This window comes from Girardinichthys multiradiatus, chromosome 9 (genome assembly GCF_021462225.1).
Source record: "Girardinichthys multiradiatus isolate DD_20200921_A chromosome 9, DD_fGirMul_XY1, whole genome shotgun sequence".
NCBI classification, from domain to species: Eukaryota; Metazoa; Chordata; class Actinopteri; order Cyprinodontiformes; family Goodeidae; genus Girardinichthys; species Girardinichthys multiradiatus.
Genome location: NC_061802.1, coordinates 8,418,174 through 8,436,178, shown reverse-complemented (window position 1 = coordinate 8,436,178; position 18,005 = coordinate 8,418,174). Strand labels below are relative to the sequence as shown.

At 38.0% G+C, this 18,005-nt stretch overlaps 1 protein-coding gene across 1 annotated transcript in view; it reads right to left on the bottom strand.

Moving 5' to 3' along the window:
- Nucleotides 1–8,737, bottom strand: part of ror1 (receptor tyrosine kinase-like orphan receptor 1) — a 172,253-nt gene extending 163,516 nt beyond the window's left edge. Inside the window, exon 1 of the mRNA XM_047375899.1 lies at nt 8,383–8,737. Coding sequence (XP_047231855.1) covers nt 8,383–8,488 — 106 coding nt within the window. The 5' untranslated portion in view covers nt 8,489–8,737. The remainder of the gene's footprint in view (nt 1–8,382) is intronic.
- Between the last annotated feature and the right edge of the window lie 9,268 nt (nt 8,738–18,005).

Sequence of the window (18,005 nt, the reverse complement as noted above, 5' to 3'; positions counted from 1 at the left end):
GTGCAGCAAAGTTAAGGCCAAGATCATGCATAACCCTGGTAGATTTTGGTTTAAACTTGTTTATATTCAACCAAGAATTTATTTTATTTTTTCCAGAAAATGAAAAAAACATTTCTCAAAAGATCACACAGCCAAGATTTCACATGTTCACCACTAATGCAAGTTGATCCAAATTCAACACAAACCAATGGTCACATTGGAAGCACACTTCCACCATCTTTATTGTATTACTTTGTTATGGTCTATGGATGAAAATTAAAGCAATCAATAGACATTATTATGACTAATAATCAGTATTGTGTGATATTTGACAGCATTGGTAATACTTATTAGTGTTTTTGTTAGAAAAAAAGCAACATTATGTTTTTGTGGAAATGCAATGAAACAGCAAAATCTTTGCTCAAAGTTATACCATTACAATGTCATACTGGCCCAAAACTGTTCCACGCTCTTTTATTTTGCATACTTATCCGGTCCTGAAAAAGTAATAGCAAATTACTGCCCATAAAAACACTGCAACCCTATACTTAATTCAATTTCTAAAAGCAATGAACATATTTTAATTTTTATACAGGCATCAATTAGATAGTGCCTAAGTAATAAAATGGTAAAGTGAATGGCTTTCCTTAAATAAATGCATGTGTATTTGGCAGGCCATAAAGTTAGCAATATTTAATACCTTGGGAGGAGTTGCAGTGTCTCACAAAGACCTAATTGTGGGTGAACAGCTATCAGTCTGCCTGTATGGAGAGCTGGTATCTGGGGTCCTTAATGCAAAGCAAACAAGGTTTAAGAAGATTTACTATGACATGCATAGGGGAACTTAAAAAACCATGTTTCATACTGCCTGCAAGATGTTCACGTTTTAGGCAGTTTACCATAGATGATGCTTAAGAAGCACTCATATGATAAAACAAACGATGGAATTTACAGCTCTTCTACTCCCTGTGCTGCTCAACATTAAACATCTTTAAATCCATATAGGAAACTGATACAAAAAATGTGTGCTTTATTCCATTACACTCATTAAAGTGTCACTTTGCCATCAGCATAGTCTCACACTCTCAGCTTGGCTTACCGAGCTGCAGCAAAGAACTCATTGTATTGTGAGCATGAAGTACAGCGGGGAACATTTTCCTAATTTGGCAACTGTAATTTATCTTCCAGGCTGAGTCGGAAGACATCAACACAGAAAGTACTGAACAGAACATTTAGGGATCTGAAGAGAAACAACAAGACTTTTCTGCAGCCTCTTTCTCTGGAAAAAAACATCTCAAGTGGCCACATGTGAGTTTGTAACTTTAGCCCTAGAATCCTTAACCGCTATATTTGAAAACTTGGTGACCCCAAGATACCAATCTTTGCTGCAATTCTCCAACAGTGATCACTGGAGACATTTTTGGCAGGATAAACTTGCTGCCAGCCTTATATCAGGGTTCTCATGTATTGCTCTGATTGTGAATATAGGCAAATTTATCATAAGTTTCTGAATTTGTAACTGATTTGTATTTTATTCTTAGTCATTTCTTGCAGGAAGTATTGTCTTGACCACTCAGGGCCATTGTACCCCCTAAAAACTGCCCAAATCTCCCTTATGCGCTTGGGGAAAAAAATATGAAAAAATAAGTAATTATCAATAAAAAAAAAAGTTAAAAACAATATTTAGTTTTAAATGAATAAGAAAAGTAAAACAAAGTAAAATTCTACTTTTTAAATTCTACTTTAAAAAAAAAAAGAGTATTAATTTTATGTCAAAAAACAAGTACCTTACATTTTATTGGCAAAGACAATCACTTCACTTCAAACATTTTAACGTACTAACCAATCATCAGTCGAAGAACATTTATTCCTGCTAGTCCCTCATCACTTTTATATTATATCCTGATGGAAAATCCCACAAATTGTCAAGAAAGACGTCAAATGTCATCATACTTGATCCTTAGATGCTTTCAGCATATTATTAGCTGTCAACTGTTCTTCCTATTTTGAAGTGACTACAAGACACGGACCAGCGGAGAAACTTGACATATGTAGCAATGCTTTTTATGTCTCCGAAGCTGATTCAAAAGACATCAACAGAAAAGTAGAGCGCAGCTGAAGATTACAGAATCTGGAGATTACAACATGACATTTTTGCAGCTTCTTTTTCCAAAGAAAATCCCCGCAAAATATGTTAAGTAGCCACACTGACCTCTGAACTTTAGCGCTAAAACCCTAAATCACTGCAATTCATTCCTTCTCTTCATCCAGCTCCAGATTTCCATGAACCCTCCACAGAGTTTTCTCTATCCAGCCGTTTACCACTCAGCACTCAAGCAGACAGTAAATTGCAGGAAAAAGGTTTTCATGCTTGGCAACAGTTTGCAGTGGCAGAAACATTATCAAGCATCAAAAAGGAAGATACGAGTGAATTGCACCATGGACTTTGATAAAGCGTTCCCACTGACCACAAAAAAAAAAAAAAATTAAGAGCTCGATTAGTCCAAAAAAAAGATGAACCAATCAGGCTTTTCCTGACCGATACCAATTTTTTTTTTTTTTTATCCAAATAGAAAAAATATGTGCTGCAGACGTTTTGATAGAAGTAGTACATTTGAATCTAACAGAAAATGAAGGAATAATAAATTTTAAAAAATCAGATTTAAGATTCAAAGCTTATTTTTGTTCTTCACTGGTAAATTTAGACCTCCTGTCATGCACAGAAAAGCTGGAAAAGATGGTGTCTCGTTTTTCCAGCATTTCCACCAACCAAAACCAGCACCTCAGCGAGACAACATAAACATTTTGGGGCTTTTTGCATCACCAACAGTATTCAGGGGGATTAACAACAACACTAAGAGAAGTTACTAAATATCTGGATTTTCTTTATATATACTTTATATAATTTAGAGCAGTCAGACTGCTTACTACACACCAGTTAAACAATAAGCATTCTCCAAGTAGTTTGTCCCACATTATTACTTATAGCCAAAAAGCAGTACAACACTGAGGCACACTGAGCACTGGCAACACACATGTGCTTAATAAGGAGTGGGAAGTGAGAAATCGGCCGAGCGCAATGTACACACCGACGGTTGAAATCAGGAACATAGAACAGAGTCTGAGTGTGTGATTTATGGCTATGTGCTGACTAAATTAAAGTCAATGATTTTCCCCCCATTTCAAACACTAAAAACGGAGTCGAGCTGTCTCAGAAAGAGTCAACTCTCTCCCACTCCTAGCAAAAACTACATCTGTTTCACACATACAGCTCCTGACACATTTTTCAGCGCCTGCCAAGGGCTTTTAGGGGGACGCACGGCGCTCTACACTAGAGGTGGCGTAGTGTGTGATGTGCAGAGTGGGAAAAAAAATCTAAACACTGAAAGTGATGCACCACTCAGACCAGATAAGGTGTGACATGTCCTGTCTGGATGAAACAAGGTTTTTTTTCTAAATATGAAGCGTTGGCCACACCTGAGGACACTAAGCTGATTAAAAGGGAGGCACATCTGTGGGCAGAACACACAGGACCGAAGCATTTCCCATGACTGAGGTGGCTTCCCAGCAGGGGGGCTTTTTTCAGCTAAACACCCGTGGATCTCAAAGGAAGCTGAAAGAGGGCGTTATATTTGTCAGGAAAAAAGGGAAGACCATCCATCTCATGTTTCATTGCCTACAAATTCTCATTGGTTAAAACAGGAAACATTACGTTTTAAAAGGGAAAATGTGGAACTTTACAGTTGCATTTATGGTGAGATCCAGTGAAATGTAACACAATTGTGTGTACCAATTAACATCAGGCCCCTGGGCTACACCACTGAATCTCAGAGAAATCTGTAGTTCATTTAAATTTGACATTTATTGGCCCAAATCAAAAAGGCTTGCTGAAGTTCTCCAACAGTTTTCTTTGGACATTCTTCTGAGAGAAAGAATATTACTAAACAAAGTTTCTAGACACTGATGGACTTAAACAAGTATATATTATACCAGTTTTCTTTTAAAGGTTGACTAACCCTGTTTAAAGCCTTTCTGGGTGACATTAAAAGGCCAAATGCAACTCTAAACAGATTTCATTATGACTGCCACTCATATGACCTTTAACATTCAGAGGTGAATGCCCTACAGTCAGGAATACTTACACAGGTTATGTAGAAATGGAATTATAAAAACACAGCTAATACTTTCGTTTAATGAAAGTGTCCCACATTATTACTTATAGCCAAAAAGCAGTACAGGCACAGCTGTCACCATTTAACAATAAAACAGTTTTGTTTTTATGTTAGGTCTTATGCAAGACCTGACTTTAACTTCAGAATAAATGAAAATAAATCAATGCGACACAGACTGCTTTACGCTGAATTAATAGTGGTGATTTAATATAAGGCATATATTAAATACAAGGTCTGCTGATATTTGTGTAAGTTTTTCAGACCTTGAAGGGAAGTGGGAGTAACATGAATTAGCAGCAATAGGTTTAGTTCTGCACCTGAAAAGCAGATTTTGACTTCAGTGGGTGTGGCCATTCAAAGGGCCATAATCTCCTGTCCAGCAATAATCAAACCAAATTCCTTCCATGACCTCCTGACTTACTTTCATCAGTATTTATAAACATTTAAGAAGTGCATATGTAGCTCCCTAAAATACATAAACTACATGTGTCTGTTTGTATCTATAACAAACTCATGTATTGTCCGACATGTCATCAAAATTCCCTTGTTGAAGCCGGGGAAACTTTAATTGTTCCTGAAAATGCTGGCATTTATACTACACCGACAGACCTGCGACCTCCGACCCCTGACTGGAAGCTTGAAGAGTGACATGCAAACCAGACGGCCGCAAATAAAAGCAGATAACGACGCTCTTCCCTTTCTTCTTGGCCACATGTGCTGAGACACTTCCACAGTGTGGCTGTAACACAGCCACAGATCACAGGGAGCCGCACTGTTCTCTTTACAATTGATTACAGCCGGACCACATTGTTGTTGTGCCTCTCCGACTCCAAGCTAGAACAGAGACAAAACTCCCATCAACTGACAAATGGTGGAGAGGTTGTCATTGAAAGAGAAAAGCTTCATAAAAGCTCCTTAATTACTGTCATTTACTTTTACGAATAGACTGGAAACGTAAAGCATATTTATTTCAATCTTGAGAAAGTACTTTGTTTTTTCTGACAATTGTTGACTTTCAGCTCAGAAAAAATGAAGCCAGTCCTTGAGACATCAGTAATTTGTAAATGTAAAGCAAAGCCTATTGATTTATATTTTAAATTATTAGGTGAAGATGTACCAATACAGCTTTCCTTGGCCAGTACCAATTTCTGATTTTCTTGAAGGTCTGACCTGATTTCTTTTATGATTCAGATTTGTTTTAAGGGGCTGTGTACATTTAAAATGTTTGGTGGTAATCAATTCTAAAACAAGAAGACTTTTTGAAAATATTTTAATTGAGCTGGTATCTTCCTAAGTTGTCACATAACTTAAATAAAGGTGAAGTGAACTTGGCACAGCAGTGATGCAGCCAGCATTTTTTGATCCATGAATAATAAAAAAACATGTCATGGTAATCCTGGTGTTTTGAAGAAACCTTTGCCAATGCGCCATATACCGATGTTATTGTAAAAAGCATATCTTAAAATAATTTTATGGGGCTTTTTCTTTAGTTCCAGAGTGAAACAGAAAAAACGTTGACTTCAAACTAGTCAGAAAATGTGTCATCCTACCCTGCTGATAATGTGCTGGAACTACAAAAAGTAGCATTGTTTTTATCTAAGTGGCTGCTGTCTTGCCTGATAACTATTAAGTGGTTTTGCAGTAATTAGGACTTTAAAAATATTGTCATGTTTATATCTTTATTTTTCCCACAGTATTGAAGATTCAGTATTTTTTTGGCATTGGAATCGAGTGTGACATTTTAGCAACATGACGACTATAATAGGGACACTAAGACACAGAAAACTGGTTGATTAATTTATTGGTGCACCTCTACTATTAGGATACAGTTGAATTTCTGGATTTCATGGAGGGGGGGAATTAAGCCTCTCCTCTCCATATTCCACCATTAAACTCCATTTGAAAAACCCATAGCCAACTCATCCTGTTAAGTAATGTGGATTAACATTCCTCCCCGTCTCCCAGCAAAAGAAAAAGGCCAGAATATCAGGATTGGATGGGAAAAAGGGCTATCACATAAAAGCTTTAAGCTCAACAGTGCATATGCTGCACAGTGTCATCGTAAATAACAGCCCAAAGCATTTAGGGGAGGACAGAGGTAATCCAAACAAACGTAGAAAATCTTCCGGAGATAATTCATAACTACCTATCTGCACCGGGAGGCCTGTTGGATACTTACAACACACTCAAAAAGGCCAGAACAGCAAAAAAACTTGAAATGCCTTCCATGAGCAGCTTCATAAACAGTTCATAGCTAATTCAAACTAAAATTAATCATACTTATATTAGTCAAGCAGTTATATATATACATACTGCATGAGGCCATCTGCCATCTTTTCCTTTAGAGTCCTACACAAACACACAGAGCTGTGTGAAGGTGGAGGAGGTGAGAAAAGCAGTAAAACTCAAGACTGACAAGACAAAACTATAGCCTTTAGTCCTAAATACGGTTTCCCACAAATCAGGGAGTTACTCTGTCTCAGAAGTCACTTAAATACTTTTTGAAAAAATATTATCTTACTGTCTTAACGCCCATTAGAGGCATCAGCCAAACCCAAGCAGCAAAGGCCCTAAAGATAAAGTGCTTTGCAAAAATATTCATACAAATCCAACTTCAATGTATTTCAATGGAGAATTACATGACAGACCAACGCCAAGCAAAGCGTAATTGTTTAGTGGGAGGAATATGAAACGTACCTTTTAATTAAAATAAAATTTGAAACGTGTGGCTTACGTTGTATTCAACCCTCTTTACTCTAATATCTCGAAATAAAATCCAGTACAGCCAATTGCATTCAGTCTAATCAGTGAACAAAGTCCAACAGTATGTAATTTAATGTCAGCAGAAATCTAGCAGTTCTGTAAAGGCCTTTGAGAACATTACTGAACAAACAGCATCCTGAAGACCAAGGTTCTTCAAAGCTCTGGAGGACTTCAAAGCAAGATTCTGTTACAAAATTTCCCAAGCTTCAAACATCTCAAAGAACACCTTTCAAGTCATTGAAGAGTGACAAGAATTACTTTTTTGAAAGATTAGCCAGAAGATGTCCCCTTTGCAGTTTACCACAAGCCATGTAGGGGACACAGCATACATGTGGAAGAAAGTGGTCTGGTCAGACAAGACCAAAATTGTACTTTTCTATCTACTTGCAAAACACTAACACCATCCCTGTCGTGAAATAGGGTGGAGGCAGAGTCATGCTGTGGGGATACTTTGTGTGGTAGCAGTTTTCCTTTCAGAAGGGCAACAACCATATGCAGCCAGAGCTACAGTGGAATGTTTAAGTTCAAGCTTTTTATGTGTTAAAATGATCTAGTCAAAGTTCAAACTCGGATACAATTGAAAATCTGAGACCAAAATAAAGACATTCACATTCTCTTCATCCAATCTGATTGACTTTCCAGTATTTTGTGAAGATATATGGACAACAATTTCACTTACCCTGAAACAGCTGTAAGTGCTAGAGAGGGTGGTTCTAGAAAGCATTGATTCAAAGGCGCTGGATGCAAATGAACATCAGTGTTTTCATACTCTTAGCCCCACAAACATTGAATTTTTTTTTTTTTTTATTAGGCATTATGTTGTTTGAAATCCCAAATATAACGTCTGGTGGTAACTTGACAAAATGTGAAAAAGATTAAGGGGGATGGATACATTTGCAGGGCACTGCAAACACAAATCTGAGAACCCCTCTGCATAAGCAGCCACACGCTATAAAAAGTCCTCAACAGCAATTAATGATATTAACCAAAGGCAAAGAGAAAAGGCCCTGGAGATAAGCCCTCAACCATCCTTATCTCTAACTAATCTACATTTGAGGGGGTGGTGGGGCGCACAATGCGCTCCCAACAGCCAAGGTAAAAGTCCCCCTCATGTCTATCAATGGGTGAAGTCTCTCCCCGTGCCGAGACTTGAGAATCACAAAAGGACTTCAATCTGAAAACCAAAGATCGTTTGCATGAGTGGTGGGAAACAGATCTGCTTTATCTTCATGCGACGGAGATGGTCTCTTGCGTGGAAACAAAAGACAGCTTTCAAAATATAAACATGGTTGTAAAAGACTGGAACCGTCTCAATTTAATTAAAATAAATACACGTTTCAGAGCAATCAAGTTTTGCACATAGGGCACATAGCTGAATGAGGATTACCCGCAAAGAACACAGCCAACAGAGACGCAGAAGAGCGACAGGAAAGATTTCCGATGGAAGGAGAAAGTTGCTGAAACTTACCAGACGCGCTCAAGTCCAGGACGCCTTGGAGCAGCAGGGAGATCCAGAGAGCGCAGGGTGGACATCTCCACAGACGCTGCCGCACCGCTGCCCGATTTTGATACATTCCTCCGGCTCTGTCTTACACCCTTACTCGCTTTTCACATCCAAATCCGAACAAAATCTCAAGGTGAGCCTTCTCTCCTCAGAACGAGTCTCCAGATTCAGCGCGCTGGCTTAGAGTTTGCTGTTTGCGCTTTCTTTCAAAAAGGCGCACCGAAACTATCTGGATAAAAAGGCTGAAGGGAAATGTTGCCTCGTTTCCTTCTAACTTTGGAGTCCCGACAGTGTGTGTCTCCCTCTCCAAATGAGCGCAAACTCCTTTCAACAAACCTCAATAATCAGAGTTGTGCCCCAAAGGAACCACATGGTTGTGTTTAGACATGTGTCGCCACCGTGTGTTTACTTCGGGAACAACAACTGAACGGCCTGATGCTTCTCTGTTTCGGTAACAAGTGACCATATTCTCAAAACGGTATTAAATTGATTTTTAATACCTATTTTAAAGTGCATGCAGTCTCCATTTCAAAGAGCTAAATGCATAAAGTTTCCAGTGATAAATGTTCACTGCAGAACCTTTCAACCACACACATGTAGGGGAATCTTTTAAGTCCACCTTAATTGAAATGTCAAGACCAAATCATAAACATCTATCTGGCTTCCAGTAGAGACTAGAGCGAATTTTATTGTGTTGCTTTTAACCATTTAAATTATAAATGTCATTGCACTCTTGTATTTATCAGATGTGGTAATCCTTTGTGAATGAGCCCATGCTCTGCATTCCCAGTAGAGATGCACCAATCAGTAGGCTGGAGATAAAAATAAGCCAATTTTCCCTTAATCTGCTCTGACTGCTGATTGGTAGGTCAAATAATAAAAAAAAATCACATTCTTTAAATAAATTAAAACTAAGAACTCCTGCTATTTTTGGGTCTAAAACACATCAAACATGTATTCTTTTTGAATTAAGGATAAATCAAATAAAGGTTAGAGGAATAGGCTGGCATTTGATGAACATGGAGATAATGCAAAATTTTCAGCTGGATTCAAATCAGCTGCTTCCATTAAACAACCTGCAACTCATCTTTTCTCTTTTGTGTCTTGAAAGAATGTGAAATATAGACAGCTCAAACCACAAAGAAAACCAGAAGTTAATATCATTTGAGGGTTTTTTCAGCTCTAGGGGATGTACAGCTCTGTCATTGATCTTTCTTTTTTCTGCAGAGAACTATGCTGACTTGTTATCGAATAAAAATATAAGGTTGAAAAGTTGTGGCTTCATTGCACTTAGTGAGGATCTCCCATTTGTTCAAACTGTTCACTCTCCTGACCTTCTGGTAAACTAAATGGACCTGAGCCATCATCCCTTCAACCTGTGCTTTACCTAACTGTAGTTAGTCTGTAGTAATCACATGTCAACAGGACAAAGAAACAATGGTGTTCTGAAGATTTTTGACAATTGGGGAAATGTCACTCGATTTTGTATAAAGATTCTGATTCTTTCTTAAACTTAATTAAAAAAAATGGATGTCATCTTAAATTAGTTGTATGGATTTTGACCAGCTTATTGACACCCAAACAAAATCAGAATTGAAATAATTTTGTAATTAAACTTATTTAAGGCCAAAAACAAAAACAATGATGTTTAGAAGTACCAAATCAAATATAAATATTGATTAACATGTCAAAATCATAAGATTTTTGCTGTATTTTTAATAAAGAAAAATAATTATATTTCCACCATGGCAGTGGTAGTATAACTTTTTAGCGTGTAATATTTTTGTCTTATTTTACAGTCTTACAGGTCAACCTGGTTCAACTATGAGAATTTCAACAATGACAGTAACATTTATGAGCAAAGTACCACAATTACAGTAAAAGTAGTATAGTTTCATAGGAAGAAAGAAAATCCTTTTTTCCTCGACAGGTTGGTGTGGTGGTTATCTTTGTCACCTCACAGGAGGTAGGTCTCTGGTTTGACCCCCAGGTGAGCAGGTCTTCTCCATGTGAATGCCTGGGTCCTGTCGACACAACCCGGCTTCCTCCCACAGTCCAGTCCAGAAACATGCATGTTAAGTTAATTGGTGATTAAGTTGAGCGCAAGAGTGAGTGTGTTCATGGTTGCGTGTTTGTGTCGGCCCAAATTTGGGATAGCTTCTGATGCACAGGTCAAAGCGCCTTTGGAAGATGGATGAATGGAAAAACAAGACAGAACATCAGAAAGTAGAACATTTGCTATGAACTGCAACTCTTATTTTAAACTGGCAAGTATTTGCAGGAGTGCACATTTTCACCTAATAAAACACAGATCTGAGTAATGTGAATGGTTAAGCTGTATGCGAAGCTCTCTGAAAATGATCCACCTGGTGCTGTTTAGTGTTCGCTTTCATACCAACGAGATAAATTACCTAATATATTAAAACCACATCCAAATGCTTAGCTCACAGATTTACTTTGTGGCCGTGTTTTTTCTTTGCACAAAGACAGAGAGGGATGAATGTAGGAAGTGTGGGGAAAAGACAAAGGCCTCTTGTGCCTGCAGACATGTTAAACGGCTACACATCCACCTTAACAGGCTTACTAAGGGGGTCTACACTCCTCTTATTGTATTGCTTTTTCTTTGTAAGCCCAAGTGTAGTTTCCTTTAATTCTTCTTACTTTTGGCACAGATCCTGTTCCTGCTTGTGTTTTTATCATGTACTGTCAGAAGAATAGCAGCGAATTAGCATCCCTGATTTCCCCCTATTGCAGTCCTCATTAGAGGGAAACATCATCCTCTCCGAGGCAGGTTTTGATTTAACTCTTGCAGAGAAGAGGAAAAGCATACAACAATTATTTTTGGGACTTGATTATTCTCATCTGTAGGCAAAAAAAAAAGATGAATCAGTCACTTTTCAAGCCCAGGAAGCCATGGCTACCTCATGGCACCCTTCCCTATTATCTCTAAATCTACCCACAGAATCCTCCCTGGAGGGCTGCTGCTAACTAACGGGTGGAGATAAAACTGTCCAAGTTTCCTGTAAGGGCTGAGATAGGGTTGGGGTGTGTACGTTTCTCTTCCGGTGGTCTTCTAAATTCCGTTTGGGGACCGTATTTTCAGCCCTCCATTGACTCCAGGGATGAAAAAATGTCTCAAAGTCATTATTGTGAGGGTTTATATTAAATAATAATACCGATGTTTACCAAGAGGTCAGGTTTGAACCAAAGCTGTTCAGTATGTACAGTCATATTCAGTAAATAAAAATTTTCAGTAACATTTTCAAGAAATTAAAATTTGTAAGTCAGATAGCTGAGTAAAATACATTTTATAGATTAATTAATCAGAGAGTGATATTTTCAAGCCTTTCTGTTAATAATGATGATTTTCTGCTTACAGCTCATGAAAATGTAGCATTTAAGATTAGAATAGTGGAATATTAGAATTAGAATATATTAGAATATATCCGACCAAAAAATCGTTTTTTAATGCAGAAATGTGGGCTTTAGTAAAAGTATGTTTAATACCTGCTTAAAATTTGTTATTCTGACGAATGAGCCTCATTGGAGCGCCAATTCTAATTTACTGAATATGACTGAGTATAGTACCCTCCAATCTTATTGGTATGTCAGAAAGATTGGAGGGTCCAACTTTTATTTTGCACCTGGGAGCAAGACCATCCAGTGAGTAGGATGGGAAACCGCCCCAGTACCCAAAAGCAAAATTCAGGAGGAGCGAGTTAGGGCTAAAACCCTACGTGTCTGCGTAGTAGTAAAACTGAGGTGCAGGATGGAGCCTAGCACTGGAAGGTACCCCTCCCCATGCCTGCAACTTCCATCATCCCAAACCCCAATACCCTATTGTTGTGGAGGCCAGCTCCCTAATCATCAAACCGTCACCTCTTAGCCGCTCATAAGAGGCTTTTTCAAAACCTCATCTAGCCTCTAGGAAAAAAAATTTACATATACATAATGTCCATGTGCGTGATTTCACATAAGATTCCAATGAACACAAGACAAAGCTCTTGTGTTCCTGTCAAATCATGTGCCGAGCAAATACCAGCAAAGTAAAAATCCAACGGGACTAATTACAGTCAGAGGAAATGTGTGAGATGACTTTCATTATGTTAGTCATGTCTCACTCCTGAGGCATTTATAGGACAAGCAGCCTAATTATTTCAATCCGATGCGTGTTTTGTGTGGTTTTAATTCCGATGGAGGAAATTTCACTTTTAGAGCCAATCATGACGTGAGATTATTTCTGATACATCTCCCATGTAATTCCGGTCCTTTAATAAGATAAGATTACTAAAATTGCAAACATACATGGTGAAAGTCATCTTCCTATAATATATAGAAGGGGGATTAGGGTTCAAAAGGTCTCTTAGAGAGCAGATGCCAGAGGCTGCGACTTTCTGCTGTGACTAAACGACATGCACAGGGAGGCTCTTTGTTCCCCAGCTGGGAGCGATGTCTCAGTCAATAAATAAAAAAGTAATGATGATAATCGTTCCAAAAATATCTGACATATGCTTAGCTTTTCTGCTTTCCCAAGATTTCTATCCAATTTCCGGGCGAAATGTAAAATTTTAGCTTTTACTGGATAAAACACAATTCAGTGGTCAATGGACATGTCAATCTGTTGCGCCAAAATCTCTCAAAAATAGGGTCTGATGTACGCTTTTAGGTTGGTCTTAATATGGAGGGCCTTTCATACATGGTCAAACGTCTTCACATTCTGCTACATTACAACATGTGGTGTGCATATGTTCTTATCGCCCTTTACTCTTATAGCTCTAAATAAAAATTCATTGCAACCAATTGCCATCACAAGTTAGTGAATGGAGCCAAGCTGCGTGTAATTTAATCTCTGTATAAATCCAGCGGCTCAATGAAGTTCTCAGAGGTTCTCTAATGGAGGACATTAGAGAACAAATGGTATTATGAAGATCGAGGAACCCAGGAGACAGGTCAGGGAGAACATTGTGTAGAAGTTTAAAGCAGGACTGAACACGTAACAGCAGGCTCTTCAGTTCATCATCCAAAAAAGGAAATAATATGGCAAAACTGCTGTCCACCTTAACTTGAACACCCAGAAAAGAGCATTAATCAAAAAGGCAGACAAGAGGCCAATGATAACTCTGTAGGAGCTGTTTAGATTCACATCTCTGTTGTCAAGGCAGCTACTAGTAGTAACGAAAAGCAATAATAACATGGTAGTGGCAGCATTATGCTGTGGGGATGATGTTCTTCAGGATGGACAGTAAAGCTGGTCACAGCTGATAGGAAGATGAATAACGCGAGTATACAGTATCTTAAAAAATACTGGCATAAAAGACATGAGACGGGGTTGAAGGTTCACCTTCCAGGACGACAACCCTAAACATGAAGCCAGAGCTTCTAGGAAATAGTTGAGATAAAGCAAATTTGAGGGTTCGAATGGAACAGTCAAAGTCCAGAAAAATGATGCGAAACTTATGAGTCAGAGCCAAAAGGTGATGGTTTAGATAAAAGCATTAGCATCTGTTAGAATGGATCGATCAAAGTCCAGACTTAAATTCAACAGAGAATCTGCTACAAGACTTTTTTTACACTCTGCATCCAATCTGACCAAGCTTTTTGGTAAGAAGACTTGGAGAAACTTTCAGTCTGCTGATGTGCAAATCTGGTAGAGACATAAGCATCGCACTTTTCAGATTTGCACGGGTAACAATTATGCAACACTTTGTTTTGGCCCATAACAATAAAATCCATTGAGGTTTTTGGTTGTAACATGAGAAAAATGTGGAAGGTATAGTGGTATAAATATTTTGCAGGGAACTGTACTTCACATTAGGTGTTTCCTTAAGCTCTTTTAAAATCCATGAGTAATAAACACATTAAGACAACTTTAAAATGATCCAGTTTCTTGCAATTTATTTTAAAAACACAGGACAGCTTATGCCTTGGCACTAAGGCTGTTCTGTAATGAACCTACAGTATCTTAAATTAAATGAAGTCTCATTTAACAAGGCAAACATAGCCTCATCGAGAAAGGGATCTTCTAATATTTCTATTTCTTAAGAAGAAAAGAAAACCATACCTGCTGACACCATAAATAATCTGTTTTGACTAATTGTTGCTGACGTTAAATCTCCAGTACCTGATTTTCTTTCATCTTAACTCCTATAAAAGGTCCAGTAGGCTTTCCATCTGACACACACCCTGGACAATGAGCCATATATATGTCTTGTAGAGTGTTTATTTTCCTCTTGATTCAGACAAAGAAGACGATTCCGTGAGAAGTCTGAACAAAATCCAGTTTTGGTTCCACACGACTCAGTTTTACTGAACGGTCAGAAACATTCCAGCTCATCTTGGATCATTACTTACAGTTTTTAATGGCCTCACACATCATCCTGTACACTTGGCTCCAGACCCGGAAAACTGAGACGGTAAAACTGATAATTCATACAGTGCAGTGCCTCTGCATCTATTAATGTCATCCTTTATTTTAGGATTCTCTGGGACTTGGCTATCCTCACACACCCTGCGGAAAGCTGGTTCGCTTCTTCAACTAGGCAGAGTTGTTACAGTTTCTTACTCTCTTTAAAAGCTTGGCCATTGTTAAGTTGGAAAGTAATGTGATAACGATAGTTGCTGGTCTTGTGAAAATGCACAATGGTGGGGAAATGTCCCATCAGTTGTGGTCTTGGCCCTTTTTAAAGAGACATGCTAAATTACAAGTAAATCTTACATTTAAATTGGTCCATCTAAACATATAAGGCAACAAAGAGCTTTCAAGTGAGGAAATATAGTTTGCAAGCAACATGCTTTTAGGAAGTGTTCCTGGGTTTAAAAGTCTTATCTTGACCCCTCCAAACACAGTTGTTGTAATTGTGTGGCCGAACAGATTAATGTATGTCTCATCTGACCATCGAGCGTGAAGGTGTTGATTTTGGAGCTGGTGCAACTGGTTTCACTGTGGACACTGATACTGGTGCTAGAGTTTAGAACTGATTTGGACCTTTATGCTTTCTGGTATTTTCTGGAAAATCCTGACAAATTCAAATTTGTGGCATATTAGTGAAACTCTGACAGTTTCCTGTTCCAACATGACGGGTATCCTAAGCACAGTTCAAAACTGGAATGAATGAAGCAAGATAACACTAAGTGTCTGGACAGGCCCTGAATATAACCCTGAATATTTATGGGCTACATCTAAAGGCTTGGCAATTTAGATCCTGTGTGGATGAAGAAAATCCTGAAATTCAAACTTCTGCAGCCAATTCTTGTTTTTATAATTTATTAAAGCAACTTTACGTATAATCATCCCAAACTGGAAAGGAAAGACAACATTTTTCATCTCATAATGAGCATGTGTAATCTTCTGATCTTGACTTTAGATTTCTAAACCGTACGAACTGAATTTAGAATGACTGCCAAGAGCGACAGATATTGTAAAATATTTTGGCTTATGGAAAAGGTCTAAGCAAGAAAAATGATAAAATGTTTTAATTTGTTTGATGAATGACATGATTAGGATTTGCAGAACTCTGGTAATGAGGACAGCCACTAATGGTTCCTGTCTGTTGGTTGAGTTTAAGGGCCCTTTGTTTCACTAACAGCGAAACAAACCCCAAGCATGATGCTGCCACCCCCGTACTTGACAGTTGGTAGTGTTCTTAGGTTTGAAAGCCTCATGTCAATTCTGCTAAATATTTTTTTGGCTTTAAGTAGCGGAACAGCTCAATCTAAGGGACATTCATTCATATAATTTTGGGAGAATGAGCCAAAACCTCGCAACAAATTAAAACATATGCATCCAAAGCTTGTTGAGAAAGTAAATTACTGAATTTGTATGCTGTATAATCCCTCCACCATGAAAAACGAATACAATCTACTGCTGTTCAGTGGATTCTGTTTACTTAAAATTAAGACCTATTAAGATCAGATTATAGGTCATTCCGTTCTGTTAGAAATCTACTACGACCAAAAGAAACTAAACAAAACTATTTATTACAGTTTGACAGACTGGAATAAAATACTGTGTCATCATGGTCTTCCTGTCATATTTTATCAACTGTGCAGGAACAGATAAAACATTTCAAACACACAAGAAGAGACCTCATTTCTTCACTTGGCCTCATTTCTGGGCTTTCAGAATGATGTCTTTCTCCTCTGTGTCGCTCTTTTCCAGCAGGAGAGCATTGAAAAGGTTGTTCTTAAATCACCCAGCATTTGGACATTTAATAGCTGGAGGCCAGTTTAACGTAAGCCACTTAGTGATTAGCTATTTAATGACAGCCAATCCAAATAAAGCCTGCGCGCTATTATGAAGCAAACAAAAAGAACATCCTATACATTGCACTGTATCAGCTTGACAAGGTTTAAACAATCCTGCATGGAAAAATGTTTCCACCTTGCCCTGATTGCTCGTGGAATAAAGAGGAACATGGTGCAGCAGTAGAGCCCAAAAGCTTTGAAGAGTGGCAGCCAGCCATGAAGACGTTATCTGCTAACTTAATGTGAACACAGATAAAAGATCGGACACCATTACTCAGATCTATAGCCAACAATGCCAGGCGAAATGTGTCTCAGAGCTTAATGACAGGAAATGAATGTCTGATGATCCAGTGGGCGGTGATATGCTGTCATCAGACATCAGCTGTGTGAAAAACCTTAGCTCACAAAAGACAACCAGTAATGCGTAAATGTCGACCTAGTGTAGTTGGTCATAGTGAGCAGCACTAGCATTGCTCACAAACCTAATGTTTGACTGAGGCCAGTTTTCTTTATTGCGACCCAAGAAAAGTGAACCGATCCTCAAGCTTGCTGAGGTTCACCCGACTTTCCACCCAAATGTCAAATGAACTAAATTGCAAACAATTTTCCAAAAATAACTGAGGTCCTTCAGGAAAGGTTTAAACTAATCCTGCACCTCAAGTGTAAAATGATCCAAGCTGCGTTGTTGCCGTCCTTCCAAAAATTCCACATTTTCCTAAAAAAAAAAAGAAGAAAAACATCATCTCATCTTCATGTCTTTAAATCAAGCTTGTGGGATTCCTGACATCCTGAAACTTTATATCTGTAATTTTTGATTATGATTACAGTGTATCTCATTACAAAAAAAGATTTAGGAGGGACTGAAATAATGTTTATAATTTTTTATCTACTTCAGGACAGGGTTTCGGAGGGATACTGAAGCACTTGGCTCACTCCTTGTCCAATAGGATGTCTAAGTTTATCTACAGTCATTTTTCAACCCAGAGAAGGAAAGTTCATTATCAGCACTAAACACAATCTTCTCTTGTGAAAGTTCAGTGTCTTAACTCTGGTCTGTTCAGGAAGGTGGACGTACATAAATGCTAAATGTCCCTGACTAAAGATTATAGTTGCATCTGATAAAATTAAAATATCATAAAAAAGTTCATTAAAAAAAAGCCTTATGTAGATTAATTACACACAGAATTATGTAAGAATTTGATTTCAGCATATTTTGATTATGCCTTAAAGCTCATTAAAACCCATAATGAATTTTCTCACGAAATTAAAATGTCACAAGACCAATAAAAAACATTTTTATTAAAGAAATGTTAAATTTAGGACTTTCTATGACGCCACATGAC